Below are 15,017 nucleotides of genomic sequence, written 5' to 3' on the forward strand. Positions count from 1 at the left end.
CACTTCCTTTAGTTAATGAGAAACCAAACAAACAGCCTCTGCCCTAGCTGGCTCTAGGAGCACCCCAACCAGGCCCAACCCTGCTCTAGCCCAGCCTCCCTTCCCTCTATCCTACAGGTCCTGTGGCTCTCCTCCCCCTTCTCCATACATCCACTTCCCTCACAGCCAATCCTCCTCCTTGGCTGGTTTACTGGCACTTCCTGCTCCGGATCACTAAGTAACTCCCCCTTCCTCCCTCCTTCTCCTTTCCTTTAGTAACTTCTTACTCATTTTGAGCTGCTGAGATCTCACTTATACTCCTCTCCTGACTTTAGTCTGGTCTTAGCCACCTCCATAGGAAATACCCCCAACAAGAACTGCAGTAGACCCAGACCCAGGCTAAATCAGGAAGTCCCAGGTCTTGTATTTCTGTGACTCTGCTGTGGGTTGAGGCCCAACCATCTTCATGTCCCTTACCACACTCTGACCTGAGCAAGTGACTCTTCAGCCTGTGGAACAGAGAATGCTTAGGGCTGCTCTACCTTGAGAGCTTCAACTACCAACCAGAAGCCCCCAGTATCCTGTGATGAGGACTCCAGTGTGGCTCAGTTCCGAAGACAGAAGATTCTTGTGGCTAAGAAGTAAGCGAATTAGCCTCAAGCATCCCCACTATCCAGTGGGAAACTGTGGAAGTCCAGTTCTTAGGAAGTTATTCTATCCACCTCCAGGCATCTTGAGGCATGACAGGGCTGGGCCTGCCAGCAGGTCTCAGGTATAGCTTCAGCCAGGTGGTGGCAGTACTTGTGGACACACCCAGGTTCCCATGGGAACACCCCTCCTCCATCAAACCTTTGCCTAACGCCAGACTGGGCAGATGCCCATGGCGCCTGCTACAAAGGTAATGGGATGGAAAGGGGGAAATGATCACAGACTTCAGAGGAATAAGAGGGCAGAGAAAATTGGGGGAGCATAGGAAGGACATAGGGCACTTGAAACATCTTGTTTCACTAGGTCAATTACCCTCTTCCCAGACCTCCAACTGGTGGTTTGGGCACAGAAAATCAAACAATCACTCACACTCAGACTTGTTCTCTCTCACCCTCTCTCATTCTTGCTCAATTTTTCTCTTTCCCTGCCTTGCTCACTCACTGTCTCATACACAACTCATTCATTTATACTTCATTCCCCAATATCATGACACCATTTAACACCCATTTCTCTGAGGTTAATTTTCCTTTCGTTCTCATTTTTTTCTGAGGACAAAGAAATAGGAAAATAATTCAGAGTTTGTTCAAAACACTTGTTCTCTTTCTCACTCTCTCATTTTGTTCTCTCTCTCTCCCTACCTTGCTCACTCACTTTCTCTCTCACACACACACTCACTCACTCATACTTCATTCCCCAATATCATGACACCATTTTACACCCATTTCTCCAAGAAGTTATTTTTTTTAGTTCTCTTTTTTCTAAGAAAAAAGCAACAGGAAAATAATTCAGAGTTTATACAAAACATCTTTACATTATTTTTTTCCAAAAAGACTAGTATTTACACAAATGGGAACAGAAACAAAAACAAAAACCCTTCAGAATACCACCTGGAAAGGGGTTGGCTCTTTGATTCCCTCTCCCACCTGGCACTGTGTGGGCAGCTGGCCAGGAGGCAGTGTGGTGGTGGATGGTATAAAGCCTAGCTCCTTCCATGGTCACTCTGGGAGAGCCTGCAAGGCACACTCATTTGGCAATCTGTTAGCAGTCATACTGGCAAGGAGCTGGGATCAAAGTGCACAACATGCTGACCCAGCACCGGCAGCCTCTTTCTCTTTCTAGGTCCCAGTCCAAGAATGGGTGGCTAGTAGAATCTGGGTTGTGTGATAACCCATCTATGTTAGAGCCTAGAAAAGCAGGCTGTCTGATCTTACACCCACTTAGGTCTCTGCCCAAGCCTCTGTTTCCCCACCAGGCCAAAGAATGCCAAAGATGAGAGAACAGGACAGGTAAGGGGGGGTACTCCCAGTTCTGCAGGGCAAATAGCCACCTGGGCAATGCATCTCCCTCCACCTTCTATGAGGTCATCTGCCTGCAACAGCTCTCCTGTTCCCTAGGCAACAGCCAATTAAGAGGCTAATTACCGTGAGAGTGAGGGAAGCAGGAGATGCCCAAGAATCTCACAAGGAAGGGATTTTTTTTGGTGGCAGGCGCTATCCACTTACCAAGATCAGTTTTGCAGAAGAAAGGTCAGGAGGTAGGGCAAAACACCTTGACTAATGGCACTCCTTTCATCTCTTTTGGGTACACAGATTGCTGGCCTGCTCCCCTAACCCTCCCACCAAACACCAAGGAGTCTATCAATTAATGACATCCTATGCTTCCTGGCTGACCACATCCTGCCCCAGGCCCTTTACACTGGATTGGGCTAAGCTTAGAAAACAGGGGCAAGGAGGGGCTACTTTTTCCATTTTTCAATTTTTCTTCAAAAAATACAGATGAAAAATAGTTGACAGATAAAAATATGAACGCAAAACATTTAAAACAGTGATGATAGTTGACAAGCAGTCCTGGGCAAGGGACAAGGGGGCAAGGGTGGCAGGGTCAGTGGACCGTCTCCATGACTGCTGTCCGTCATTGTCCAACCCTGCTCCCCCAGAAGGGGCACCCCCACAGAGCCCAGAGGCCTGGCCAGAGGGGGAAGGCACAAGAGCATGGGGGTGGAGGCATGAGTACCCCCTCAGAAGCCCCAGGGCAGGGCAAAAGGGGATTATAAAAAGGCAAGAAACTACAAAACTAAATACAAAGGTGGGCACAGCTGGCAAGGGGAGGGGTGCAGGGTAGAGAGAAATGTGGTCCAAGCCAACTGTCCTTCTGGGCCTGAGGCCACCAGGCTCTCAGACCTTGTAGTAGATGTTCGCTGGGCTCTGGGGTGGCATCTCCTGGACGATGTAGACGGGGTGCCCGTAGTCCCCACTCACCTTCTCATAGTGGGGGCAGTAGTTGTTTTCTGTAGTCCGTAAGGGGATGATGATGTCACTGGGTTCAGTTCCTGCGGTGCCACTGCCCGCCTTAGGACTGGCTAGGGTACTGAGTGAGAGGGCAGGTGCCCGCTGCTGTGTGTGCTTGCGGTGCCGCTTGCGTAGCTTTAGTAGCAGAACTGTCAGGAAGATGATGATTAGCAGGAATATCACGCAGCCAGCACCAACAGCTGCAAACAATGCCACCTTGGAGTTGAAGAAGCTATCTGGGTCCCCGCTGTCACCACCACTCACACCTGAACCACTCTTCTCTTCCTGGTTCACAGTTTCTGGAAAAGGGGGAGAGAGGGGAGAAATGGTGAGTCAAGGATCCCAGGAATATATGGCAGATCTCAGGCTGTGCCAGATCCTCGTTTCCTCAGATTCAGACACTGAAAAGGTATTCTCAGAAACACCTATACACTCACCATGCTTACCATAAGAGTCACCCAGAGCTCCTCGACCACCAGGAGCCTGAGTGCCCATCTTGATAGTGTTGTCTGCTTCCTTGCTGGGCCAGCTGGTAGTCAGCTGCTCAGGTGTAACAGCATTGGGATCTGGGGATGGAGAGAGGACACATGAGGGGAAGAGACTCCATCAACACAGGTAGATTCAGTCATCTATGGTGAACCAATGTGACCAGTAGACCAAGCCTCAAATATCCTGCACTGTTTATCCCCATATCCAGCACACCCATATCTAGCAAAAATGCCTCTCACAAAAGCATAATGAGGGCTATCAGACTGGAAACTCACCTTGCCCAACTTTCATGATGATCTTCATGGTGCGCGTGCGGCACACACCTCCCTCTCGGTTCTCCAAACCCTCCAGGCTCCCATTAGATGTAGCTAAAATACCAAAGAAGTTAGGTGAACGTCTGTTCATCTTACCCATAAACTGTGGCCCAGGTGGAAAGAACTGGGAATCAGGAAGTAGCAAGCAGCTCGCACATAGCTATGAACCTCCATTTGCTAAAAATAGTTGACAGATGAAAGGAGCATGGTAGTTTAGCCCAGTCCAACTGAGCCCAGCCTAGGAACTAGTCCTCCCCCAAGGGCCCTGCTCTTCTATCATGACCAGGCATTGGCCCTTCTTTCTCAGTGGACACAAAGTTGTGTCTTCTCATTAGGTGATGGTACTCAGAGGCAAGCCATTGGAACTGGCATCTTAAGGAAGGGTTCTATCCAGGCTGCAAGAAATCTGGATTATGGATCAGGAGAACAGGATTGGAGTCCATTTCTATCCCTAAGTCTCTGTGTGTTCTAGGACACGAAGACTCTTTATCTCTTGGACTGCAGTTTCAAGAGAACAGAAAGGTAGAATAGTTGACGGATCCACAAGCATTCTGTTTAAGACTTGATATTAGAGGGACCATCAGAAAGAAAGAGCACCATCAACTAATTTCCCACCTTATTCAACATCTAGAGCCAAGAAAACTGGAAGTGGGCTTCTGGGTGAATATTAGAGTCAGAATTTCGAGGCCAGACAGGAAGGAAAGCATGTCAGTCTTCAAAGGGGACAGAGTGGGCAGGGCCTTCACTGCATGCCTTCTCATTGTACCACAAAGAAGCAGTTACAGCTCCAGAATAAGAGAGAAGGACAAGATGGGTAAGAACTCACAGGTGATGTAGTAATCATGATGTTTCTTGAACTCCAGACCCATGTAATTGGGGCTGAACTCCTGGAACTTGATGGTGAAGCGGATTTCCTGCTCTGGCCTATTGCATGTGACCAGCACGTTGGGGTCAAGCACAGTGCTGCAGGCAGCTGCCTGCTCTGGCCGCACCAGGTACAGCTTGTAGTACTCGTAGGGCCGCCCTGCTTCTGCTCGGGGGCAGATGATGTCCAACTTGTCTCCGATTTTTGGATAGATCACCAGGCCCTTCCCACTCAGGAACCTGCCCAGAAAAAAGAAAGTCAGTAATTTGGTGTGTGTGTTTGTGTGTGTGTGTGTGTGTGTGTGTGTGTGTGTGTGTGTGTAGGGACTGTGCCATGCTGGACCCAAGACAACAGACAATGAGGGTTGGGCCAGGCCCAGTGGGTGAAGATTGCAAGAATATGCATACTCCCCTTCCATAATCTGACAGTGGAGGGAAAGAAACACACTGACAGCAGTGTATGAAAGGGTTGGGCCATGGAGAAGGCTGCCAGGTATGGACTGTCGGATAGGGTGAGGCACTGCTTGTCTGGAGGAGCCCTTTGTCATAATGTGGCATTTTTGCAGGGACGCTGACATGGCTAAAGGGCTAAGTAGTGCAATATCAGGCCTGGACTGCTAGGGTAGGGCAGACCTTTCCTCCTCCCACACCCAACGCACTCATGTTGTTTCACATCCACTGCTACTACCTCCTCTGCACACATATATGTTTAAGTGCATGCATGTGTCCGTTGCACACACACACATACACACACACACACACACAACAAGCTCATACATGCTTTAGTTACCACCCCCGCAGCTCCCAACCAACAGCTGGAGGGATCAAAACCTGTCTAGAACCCATTCCTTATGTTCCATCATTGTTAATTTTAGACTTGATGGGAAGATAGGGGCAGGGACTGACTGGAATCTGGTCAGAGATCATGATGAGCATACTCTAACTAGGTATAACTCTATAGAGTCCTCCTCACTCCCACCGCTCAGTGTTTTATCTGAGACCTATGCTACCCCCATAATCCAATGCTTGACAATTTTCAATCCTAAGAACAAAGAGAGAGAAAAACCCAAGCAAAAATCACAGCACATATAAATTAGGGCCCAGGAACCCTGCCCATCAGTGTTATAATTCCCCTACTGCTTCTGCTTTATATCTGAGAGGAAATGGATGCAGATTTCTGAACGAGGTTCATATTCTAATCCAGAAATTCAGGTACTCGAGAATCGTAGGTTGAGGGAAGTTGATCAGGGTAAATTATTCACATCTCTTTTTCTTTTTCTAACCACACAGGAAGAGAGTGGAGTTTTCTCAAGCAGTTCTTTTTTTCCTTTATTGTTGGGGGAGAGGTATTAGGCCACATCCAGCTGTACTTAGCGCTTACTCCTGGCTCTGGACTCTGGTGCAAATTACGCCTAGTGGGACTCATGGGACCATATGGGGTGCTTGGGATAGAATTTAGGATGGCCACATGGCACGCAAGTACCCCTCTCCAGAGTACAATCTCTTTAGCTCTTTTCAGGCAATTCCGAGCCTGGGAAAGTTGGATCTGGGAGCAAGTAAATAGCATCCAAAAGAAGGACAAGACTTTGGAATCAGACAGCTGTGACACTTACTTGCTCTGCAGCCTTGGGATGGGTCGCCTAATCTTCCTGAGCTAGTCCTGCTCACTGATAGATAAACCTGGAGTAGTAAGAGCCCAGCATGCCAGAGTTGTTGAAGGGAAACACAATAATACACAAATGCATGGGAGGCATAACACATGCTTGACCCCTGCTTATTGTCTAGTCTGTGAAGAGGCAGCAGTTCAGATATTACCACCAAGTACCTATGAGCCCAGTCTTGTTTCTTGTGGGAAAAAGAGAGAACATGGAAGAAAATACATTCCTATCCTCAAGTACTTTGCTGTCTAGTGTGTGTCGGAAAATTAAATGGTCACACTCTAATAATGCTCAAACATCAAGAGTTGGAAGAAGTGAGAGAAAGAAAGTTCACCTGACAGGATAATCAGAGATGGTTTCACAGAAAGGGCAGGATGAAAGTGGGGCCTGTGAGAAGTGTAAATCAATACAGCAAGAGGGAACAGTAATGGTTGGGAAAGCTCTGCAAGGCAGAAAGGGCTTTATGGTCACAGTAAGTAGTGTGGCTTTCATCCCACTAAGGGCAGCCCTTTCAGAAGGAAAAGCAATTGAAGGGCTGGAGGCAGTATTTCAACAGAAAGAAGCTAACAAATAAGAGTGTGGTTCCACTATAAGAGGACTCATTCCATATGAGAACCACTATATGAGAAGCACAAGCCATGCGGGCTTTCTTAAAATTCAGAGTCCTCATCCAAGGGATGGAAATGACACTCAGAAAAGAGTAGGAGATCTCAATCAAGTAGATAATGAAAAGTAGTCATCCCTCCACGCTTCAGGGCCTCCACCAAGCTGGGGTGTGATATCTGGTTGTGTGGGGGGAGGGGGTAAAAAAACTATAACAAGGTCTCTCTCTACCTTGGTACCTAATTCTGCAGTAACCCAGTGTGCCAAGAAAGAAATACATATGTCATGATGGTCCATGAAAATTTCAGGAAAAGGCCAAGATAGTACAGTGATTAAATGCATGCCTTGCATGTGGCTGGGCCTGGTTTGATTCCTAGCATCACATGGTCTCTAAACATCTCCAAGTGCTGGAGGTCCTCAACCTCACAAGGTGACTGAATAATCCCTAGCACTTCAAGCCAAAGAGATATTGCAGGAGTACTATGTAGCTGTGATAAAAGATGAAGTCATGAAGTTTACATACAAGTGGTACTACTACATGGAAAGTATCATGTTAAGCGAAATGAGTCAGAAAGAAAGGGATAGACATAGAAAGATTGCATTCATCTGGGGAACATAAAGTAACAAAATAGGAGACTAACACCCAAGAATGGCCGAGATTAGTACCAGGAATTTTGCTCCATGGCGTGGAGGCCAGCTACACATGCTAGGGGAAAACAGAGCTCCGATAGAGAAGGGAGCACCAAATAAAGGGTGCTGGGAGGATCCTCCCAGGATGGGAGAAGCATGCTGAAAGTAGACTATAGACCAAACATGATTGCCACTCAATGCCTCTTTTGCAAACCACAACACCTCAAAGGAGAGAGAGAACAAAAGGGTATGCCTTGCCACAGAGGCAGGGTGGGATCGGAGGGATACTGGGATTCGTGGTGGTGGGAAATGGGCACTGGTGGAGGGATGGGTATTTGATCATTGTATAATTGAAACACAAGCACAAAAATTTGTAAGTCTACAACTGTACCTCATGGTGTCTCACTAATAAAAAAAATTTAAAAAAAAGAGACATTGCATCCTCAGGCCTTCCCATTAAATTGTTGGCCTGGTTGGATAAAGATTATCAGGAGGTAATCTGCTCAGGAGTGTTCCTTACTCACTTAAATATTTGAGAGAGAAGGTTTGTGGAAAGACCCCTGACACCATTTTTAAAAGTTGAAAATTTTAACCAACGTCTCTATAATTCCCACTCACATTCTCCACATTCACATTCCAATCAATCAATACACACAAGCGTCTCTCCAAAAGGGCGGCAGAGTTTAACAACTTCTAAAAGTTCACATAGAAGGAACCAGAGATCAGAATAAAAGTGAAAGACCAATTAGGTGAAGGTCTCCTTGAAGAGAGGTATCTAAAGCCATCTTGAGGAGCCTAACCTCACTCAGAATACGAACCCCTATGGAAACAAGATCTAAAACATTTATGTCAATAAGACTCTACTTGGAGGTGATAGTAGGTAGGGAAGGGAAGACAGAGGCATCTAGGCCAGCTTGCCTTCTTAAGCACTTAGTCCTGCCTACTTCACTAAGGAGTATGCCCTGAGTGCACTCCCCCATCTCTACTCAGTCTCTGGAGTCCCAGAATTGGCATTGAGCTACACAGGATTCTATCTCTAACAGAGACATTGAGGAAGCAGATGCCTACAGATTGAGGAAACAGATAGTGAGTGGGGGAGGAGAAAAGATTATTGCCCCCAATCCCCTCAGACTCTCTTCAAACCCAGTGAACAGACTCCATAAATATTCATAAACTAATTTGCATAGCAGCTGGCAGAGCGAAATTCACCTTTTCCTAAAGTACAAAAAGGAGAGAAGTCTGATGAGCCCTGCCTTTTTCGACCCTGATCTCCTATCGTGGTGCCTTCTTGGCACCTTCCCCACTCCTGGGAAAACTGCTTCCTGGCCCATGAGAAGTTCGAAAATCTGGCTAGTGGCCAGGAGAGGTGAGTATCTAGCCAGTGAGAGAGAAGTCCAAAGGTACAATTGCTAGCCAAACCATGCATGGAGAACCTGCAGCTCTCACTTATATTCACCAGGTTAGGAGTTAGGAGCAGAGGGAAGGAAGAAGGAATTTCTTCTCCAAGTTAAACTTTTATTTTTATTGGTCACAATGAATTATAAAGGTATTCATGGTTGAGTTTCAGGCATACAATGTTCCAACACCAATTCCTTCACCAGTGTCTACTTCCCTCTACCAATGCTACCACCAAGTTTCCCTCCAGACCCCCACAGTTTGCCTCTATGGCAAGCACACTCTTCTTTAATTTTTTCCCTTCAGACACTGTGGTTTGCATTACTGTTACTTATGAGGTATTATGCATGCCATTTTTGTCCTCCTTTTCAAATGATACTCACCCAATGTCAAACAAAGTCAATCAAAGCTTTCCTTTCTGGGGCCACCACAAGACACAGCCCTTTTCTGGAAAGGGTATGATCCAACAGAACACCTGATATAGGTCACCGCAGTAACCCTTAAGACCTTCCACCCTCAGCCTCCAATTGCCCTAAAACCCATGGATCACCCAGGGAGCAGAAAACCTAGTCAGTCTGAGCATTCTTGCTTCTGTCTTATGACCTGTCTCTTCTCCAAGATAGTTTCTCTTTTTTTTCCTCCTAGGCTTAGAAGTATAATCATGATAGCTGAAAAGAATTACAGGAAAGGGAATGCCTAAAAGTATGAGGGTAGTAGCTTCCAGGGCCCCGAACTGGTCACAGGCCACTTGTATCACTGCTTCATTTTTTTCCCACTAAGCCCCTTCTCCCCTTCTCTTGACCTGCATTAGGGAGATCCTGCAATCATGGGGTTTTGCCCAGAAACCTGACCACATCTGACCAAACCTACACATCTTCCCTTTTACCCTTCTCTCAGGCTGTAAGAACATGTGGTTACAGCGTGGCCATTGGGAGAGGCTGGTCCCCAGCATTGCTAGTCCAAACTAAGTAGAAGACACTAGTCACAGTCTGGATCCAGTGACCCCAACATGACTGTACCTGTATTCATAGGGTGGCAGGACCAGTAGCAGACAGACCCCAAGCCAGAGCTCAAGTCTGCTCTCATCCAAGTAAGGGTGGGGAGCCCCCAAATTAAAGGCTCCTCTTTCACTCCCCCAGCTCCACCCAGCCCCTGAGGCAGCAGGAGCAGGCCTGGCGTGTCCCAGCAGTGCCCGCCCAGGCGTGGGTGGGCAGGAACAGCAGCTGGGCCCTGGCATACACACAGAGTGGTGGAGGCAGGGAAGTCAGGAGAGTCCCTGAAGAAGTCACTCTCCCTATGGACCCTAAACTCTGTCATTCTTTTTGCTCACCTGGCTGGGTTCCAATGAGGACTTCACCCATAGTTCCTATCTGCCCTCTGTTACTACCTGAAAGGAAGTGAAATCCCTATACCAGAGAGAAATCAAAGGTACTAGGCAGAACGCAAAAGAGAGAATGCCAAGCAGTGAATTGGTTGCTTTTAGTTGGGTCACCCTAGCAAGCTGTCCTTAGAGGTTAGATTGCCAATCAATAGCCCCAGCATGTCAAATGATGAAACCAGCAGGGCCTGAGTCACAGGAGAGAAGCATTTACACCTATGTGGTGAGGGGGAAACCCAGGGAACAGGGAGCCAACACCTCTTCCCAAACACCACCCCTAAATCCCTATCTCATTGACTCCATAGTAGTAGAAAGCTGTTGAAAGCATGGCCCCTGGAATAGCTCTGCCCCTTTGAATGAAGTAGTGTTAGAAAAGTCCTTTCCCTTTTCTACATTTATGCTTTCGAATCTGGAGAATGGGGGAAATCCTACTTTCCAGGACTACTCACATCTGCTTGGTGTGTGGCCCAGTACTGTCCACCTGTTAGCACATCAAGCATAGCACTATCCATAGGAAGAAGCCAACAGAGTATCCACTACTGGCTGCTAACAATCCCACCCAAAAAAGATAACAATTTAAAAATCTAGGAGGGGCCACTATGGTGCACAGAGCAAGGAACCCAAGATGTGGCTAGTGAGTATCCTCTTTCCTCAACTCCCCTAATAACTACACACTGGGCTCAACTCCAAAACTACAATTCCTATGGCAACCAGCAGCCTTCCAGCTGGCCCACCCTCTCCATAGTCCCAACCTCAGACAACAATGATGCACAGTAGTATTTAGGGGCTGCCCATTCCCATCCACCAGAGCTGATGAAGCAGTGTGGAGTCTGGGGCAGGATGAAAAGGGAAACCCCTATCTCAGCCTCAGGAGCCTGTCCAGTTCTGACTTTGCTGCCTCACATGGGGTTGGAAAGGCAAGGGAATAGGGAATTTTAGTAGTTGCTGCTTCTTAGCAAGCTCAGGTCCCCACCTGTGTCCAATAAGCAAAAGAGTAGAAGAGGTCAGATCCCTAGCTATGCCTTTAGAGATGGCCTCCCCAGGACCGTGAGCTGGAACAGCTGTCAGGGGGCTGAAACCAATGCGTTGGTTTGGTTTGTAGTAGGGAAGCATGGTTTGGGGTCTGCTGCTGCCCCCATCCAAGCTAAAAAGAGTCAAGGGTCCTATACACAAAACTAAGCCCACATCCCCACCCCCTCACAGAGAATATGTAATGTGATATCAGGCACATTCCCACACCCCTGGAGGTGGGGGAACCTAAGTGGGGGGCAGGAAGGGGTTAGGAAGGAATGGAGAGACTGAACCACAGCAGCTGGACTTGGCTGAGGACTCAAGTGTGAGGCCTGCCGGCTGCCCCAAACTCTCAGGGGAAGCGTTGGGGGAGGGGGCAGCACACATGCATGTATGTGGGAGAACACATGCACACATAAGCACACATACATACTGGCTCCTACCAACCTCACGTAGGACGAGACTCACCTCTCCGTCCTGTGTTCATGGGGCAAATGTGACCAAAATGGTCAAGAAAGCCGAAGCCCTCCCTATCCAGCGGCTGTCACACTGGATTGCCCTGGCAGCAATTTAGGAAAGAGGCTGAGAGACTTGAGAAGTACTTCCAGGTTCCCCTCTCCTGATCCTGACCAGTACATGGATCCTGAAACCTGAAAATGTACCCTCAGACTCACCACTTATTATTTTGATTTTCTCCAAGAAGGAAGCAATTAAGTAGGGTTTATAAGCACTGGGAGATTTTGGGGGGAGGGGATAGAAGCTCCTGACAGGGCTGAGGAGACCAAAAGCCTGGAGAAAAGGGGAGGGAAGAGAGAAAATGAATCTGTGAGGGAGAGCACAGGCATGTGCGAGAGACAAAAGGACTTGAGAAAAAGAGGCAGAGAGTGACTAAGAGTGAGAGGGAGTGTGAGAAAGAGGGAGAGCAGGCAAGTCAAACTGGAGAGGGGAGGTGAGCATGGCTTATAGAGGGTGTGAGAGGGCCAAGCTACAGGGACCTAAGAGGGAGAACTGGGGCAGCCAGCAAAGAGGGAAAGACAGAGGCTGTTTATTTTAAAGGCTGTGACAACAGGAGGATTGGGCACTGTGGCAGAGGCAGCCCCCAAGATCACGAGTGGAGTTGAAGGCAGTCCATTCCCCTGTATTCCTGTCCTTTTGAATCCCCTGCCGCCACCCACATTTCAGACTCCTGGGGCTGGATAGAACTCTGAGAGGGAGGGCACTGGGGCACCAGATCAATCCCAGACCATTCCCAAGACCTGTTCAATTATAGGATGGAATTTTTTTAAAGCTTATGCATCCTTGGTCAACCCCCATTCCTGCCCCAGGATGCCTGCCTTCAGTTTGAAATGGACGAGATGGGGGGTGGGGAGCAGGGTGAAAGACAGACCTCAAAAACCTGTAAACCTGTCCAGAGCACTAAAAGCTCAAAACACAAAAGGCGGGGGTGGGGGGAAAGCTCAGAGAGATCTTGTTTCCCCCAGCTTCCACCCACCCCCAACTCTGCAGGAGAACTTCTTTCCAGCTGTGGAGCAGCATGCTATCTCTGGTTAGAGACCTGTGAGAGCAATTAGGTCACTCTCACAAGCCCCTATGATGGGTTACCCCAGGCAGACTTCGGCTCCTCTGGCTCAAGAGATCATTTCCAGTGGGGAACTGGACACTTCACAAGCTTTCCTGAGCTACTCAGTCCAGCTGCCCCCCGCCCCCCCCCCCCACAGTTTGAATCCCTGCTGTTCAGAGAGCACTGACTAAAGAAGTTCTTGCCGATTTCTTTTCTTACACAAAGGTGAGGCCCTCTGCCCTGACCCGTTTTAGCTATCCCACTGGCCCATTAATAGTGTCTTAACCCAAAAGGAGAAGGAAATAAAACTGCCTTTTCCTACTCTAGGGATGAACGATGCCTTTTCACCCGAACCCAGAGGCTACAGCCCAGGGAAGCTAGCAGGGAGCTCAGAGAGAATGGGCAGAAGAGATTCCAGATACAGGAATCAGAGATCAGGGCAGAGTCTTCCGACCACCGCTTTCCTACTCAGTTTCCCAGTAAGTGGAAGAAAGCGCATATTGCCAGGACCTCCAGAAAACAGGAAAGAAAGAATTTTGACCCTAGGTTCCAAGTGGAGCTCTGGATACCAAAAGAAAAAAAGATTCAGAGGTCATTGAAACAACCCTAGTTACTTCCCATCAACAACCTAGAAATCACTGAGCCACCGCCATGAAAGGGGGGGGCAGTTTGTGAAAGGGAAGGAGGAGAAGAAAAGAAAGGATCTCTATTTAGCTGCCTACCCTGCTTTCTTTTTTAGTAGAAAGCAGCTCCCCAAACTGAGGGACATAGGATACGTGGCCAACTAACCTGCTTGGACAGGAATCCTTCAACCCCCACCCACCTCCTTTGCTGCTCAGTGGCGTTCACATTCAGTGAACGAGCCTTGAAGCTCTGCTCCCGGTCTCACTGGACCCCGGACGGGAGCAAGATCCTATCTCCCCAAACCCCTCTCCCACTCCACCTCTCTCCACCCGCCGCCTTTGTGAGCCTGAGAGCGGTGCCCGCCCTTCCACCGCAGGCCGGGGCAGGGAGAAAAGGGGGGTGGGGGAGGTGGCTAGAAGAGGAGGCAAGAGAAAAGCTAGTGCAGCAAACAGGGAAGAAAGAAATGAAAATGAGAGAAGCCTGAATGGAGATACAGGAGCTGCCACTCGCCCCAAGCAGGGGGCCCGCGCTCCTTCTCTTTGCAGCTAAGCAAAGGAGTGTTTTGGCCTCGTCCCCCGCCCAGGTCAAGCTCGTCTCCCAGCGCTACTCCCGGCGAAACATGCCACGTTCCCAGGGTCCCCAGAGGGGTCTGCGTTCTCCCACCCATTCTCGGCTGCGCTCTCCAGCGCCTGGAGTCCCCGTGCCGCCCGGCGTGACCCTCTCGCCTCGATCCCGGCAGTGAGGCGCGGAGGGCCGAGAAGCCGTGGGGTCAGCACTCAGCCAAGTGCCCCCACCCACCCCACCCCACCGCACCCTGCTCAGCCCGCCCACAGAAACACACTCGATAAAACAGACAAAATGGGGTGCCGCTCCTCGTCCGAACACCTCCCCAGACGCAATCGGGGGCACACGGCCTCACCCTCCCGGCCCCAGAGAGCAGCGTAACATAAGTTACTCACTTGGGGTTGAGAGAGCTCCAGGACACGGGCTCGAGATTCTTGGCCAGCGGCGTGGCCAGCCTGCACAAGGCCAACACGACTATCGCCACAAGCCACTTGCCGAGCCAACGCTGCCCGGGCCGGGCCATCTTCCCCGAGGCCGGCTGCACTTGGGGATTCCCTGGCGCCTCCGCTGCAGAGCTCTCCTCGCCTTCAGGTGCCGCGCTGTGCTCCAGGCAGCTCAAGCGCCCATCCTCTTCCGCCGCCGGCCTCGAAGTGCTCCCCTCCCGGCGGCTTCGCTGTCGCTCTTCTCAGCCCGGCTGGTCAGGAGGACTCACTGGGCAGCGGCCCCCAGCCCGGGCATGGACTGCAGCCGCCAAGGACTCGCTCCCTCGGCCTCTCCGCCTCAAGGGACGCGGGGGCTCTGCGCCCCCGGGAGATCCCACCCGATTCCGATCGACACCCTGAGACTGTTCGGGGCTGCGCGCCCTCTCCACGTCGAGGTCTCTTCAGTGAGGACTTGGTGGCAGCCCTGATACTGCTGTTGTCCCAGGATTGACGCCCCTGAAAATAAATG

At 49.5% G+C, this 15,017-nt stretch overlaps 1 protein-coding gene across 2 annotated transcripts; it reads right to left on the minus strand.

Moving 5' to 3' along the window:
* Positions 1-1,414: 1,414 nt before the first annotated feature.
* EFNB1 (ephrin B1) lies at positions 1,415-14,590 on the minus strand. Of its 2 annotated transcripts, none has more exons than XM_056130056.1 (5): positions 14,462-14,590; positions 4,605-4,882; positions 3,740-3,832; positions 3,422-3,541; positions 1,415-3,274 (listed from the first exon to the last, which is right to left on the minus strand). In XM_056130056.1, exons 1-5 carry the CDS (start codon positions 14,587-14,589, stop codon positions 2,862-2,864), a joined length of 1,032 nt encoding a protein of 343 aa, XP_055986031.1. In that variant the 5' UTR covers position 14,590; the 3' UTR covers positions 1,415-2,861. The 2 variants fall into 2 exon arrangements, with proteins under 2 accessions (XP_055986031.1, XP_055986030.1); XM_056130055.1 differs by having other exon boundaries at positions 3,413-3,541.
* Positions 14,591-15,017: the final 427 nt, after the last annotated feature.

This window comes from Sorex fumeus, unplaced genomic scaffold (genome assembly GCF_029834395.1).
Source record: "Sorex fumeus unplaced genomic scaffold, SorFum_2.1 ptg000073l, whole genome shotgun sequence".
Taxonomy (NCBI): Eukaryota; Metazoa; Chordata; class Mammalia; order Eulipotyphla; family Soricidae; genus Sorex; species Sorex fumeus.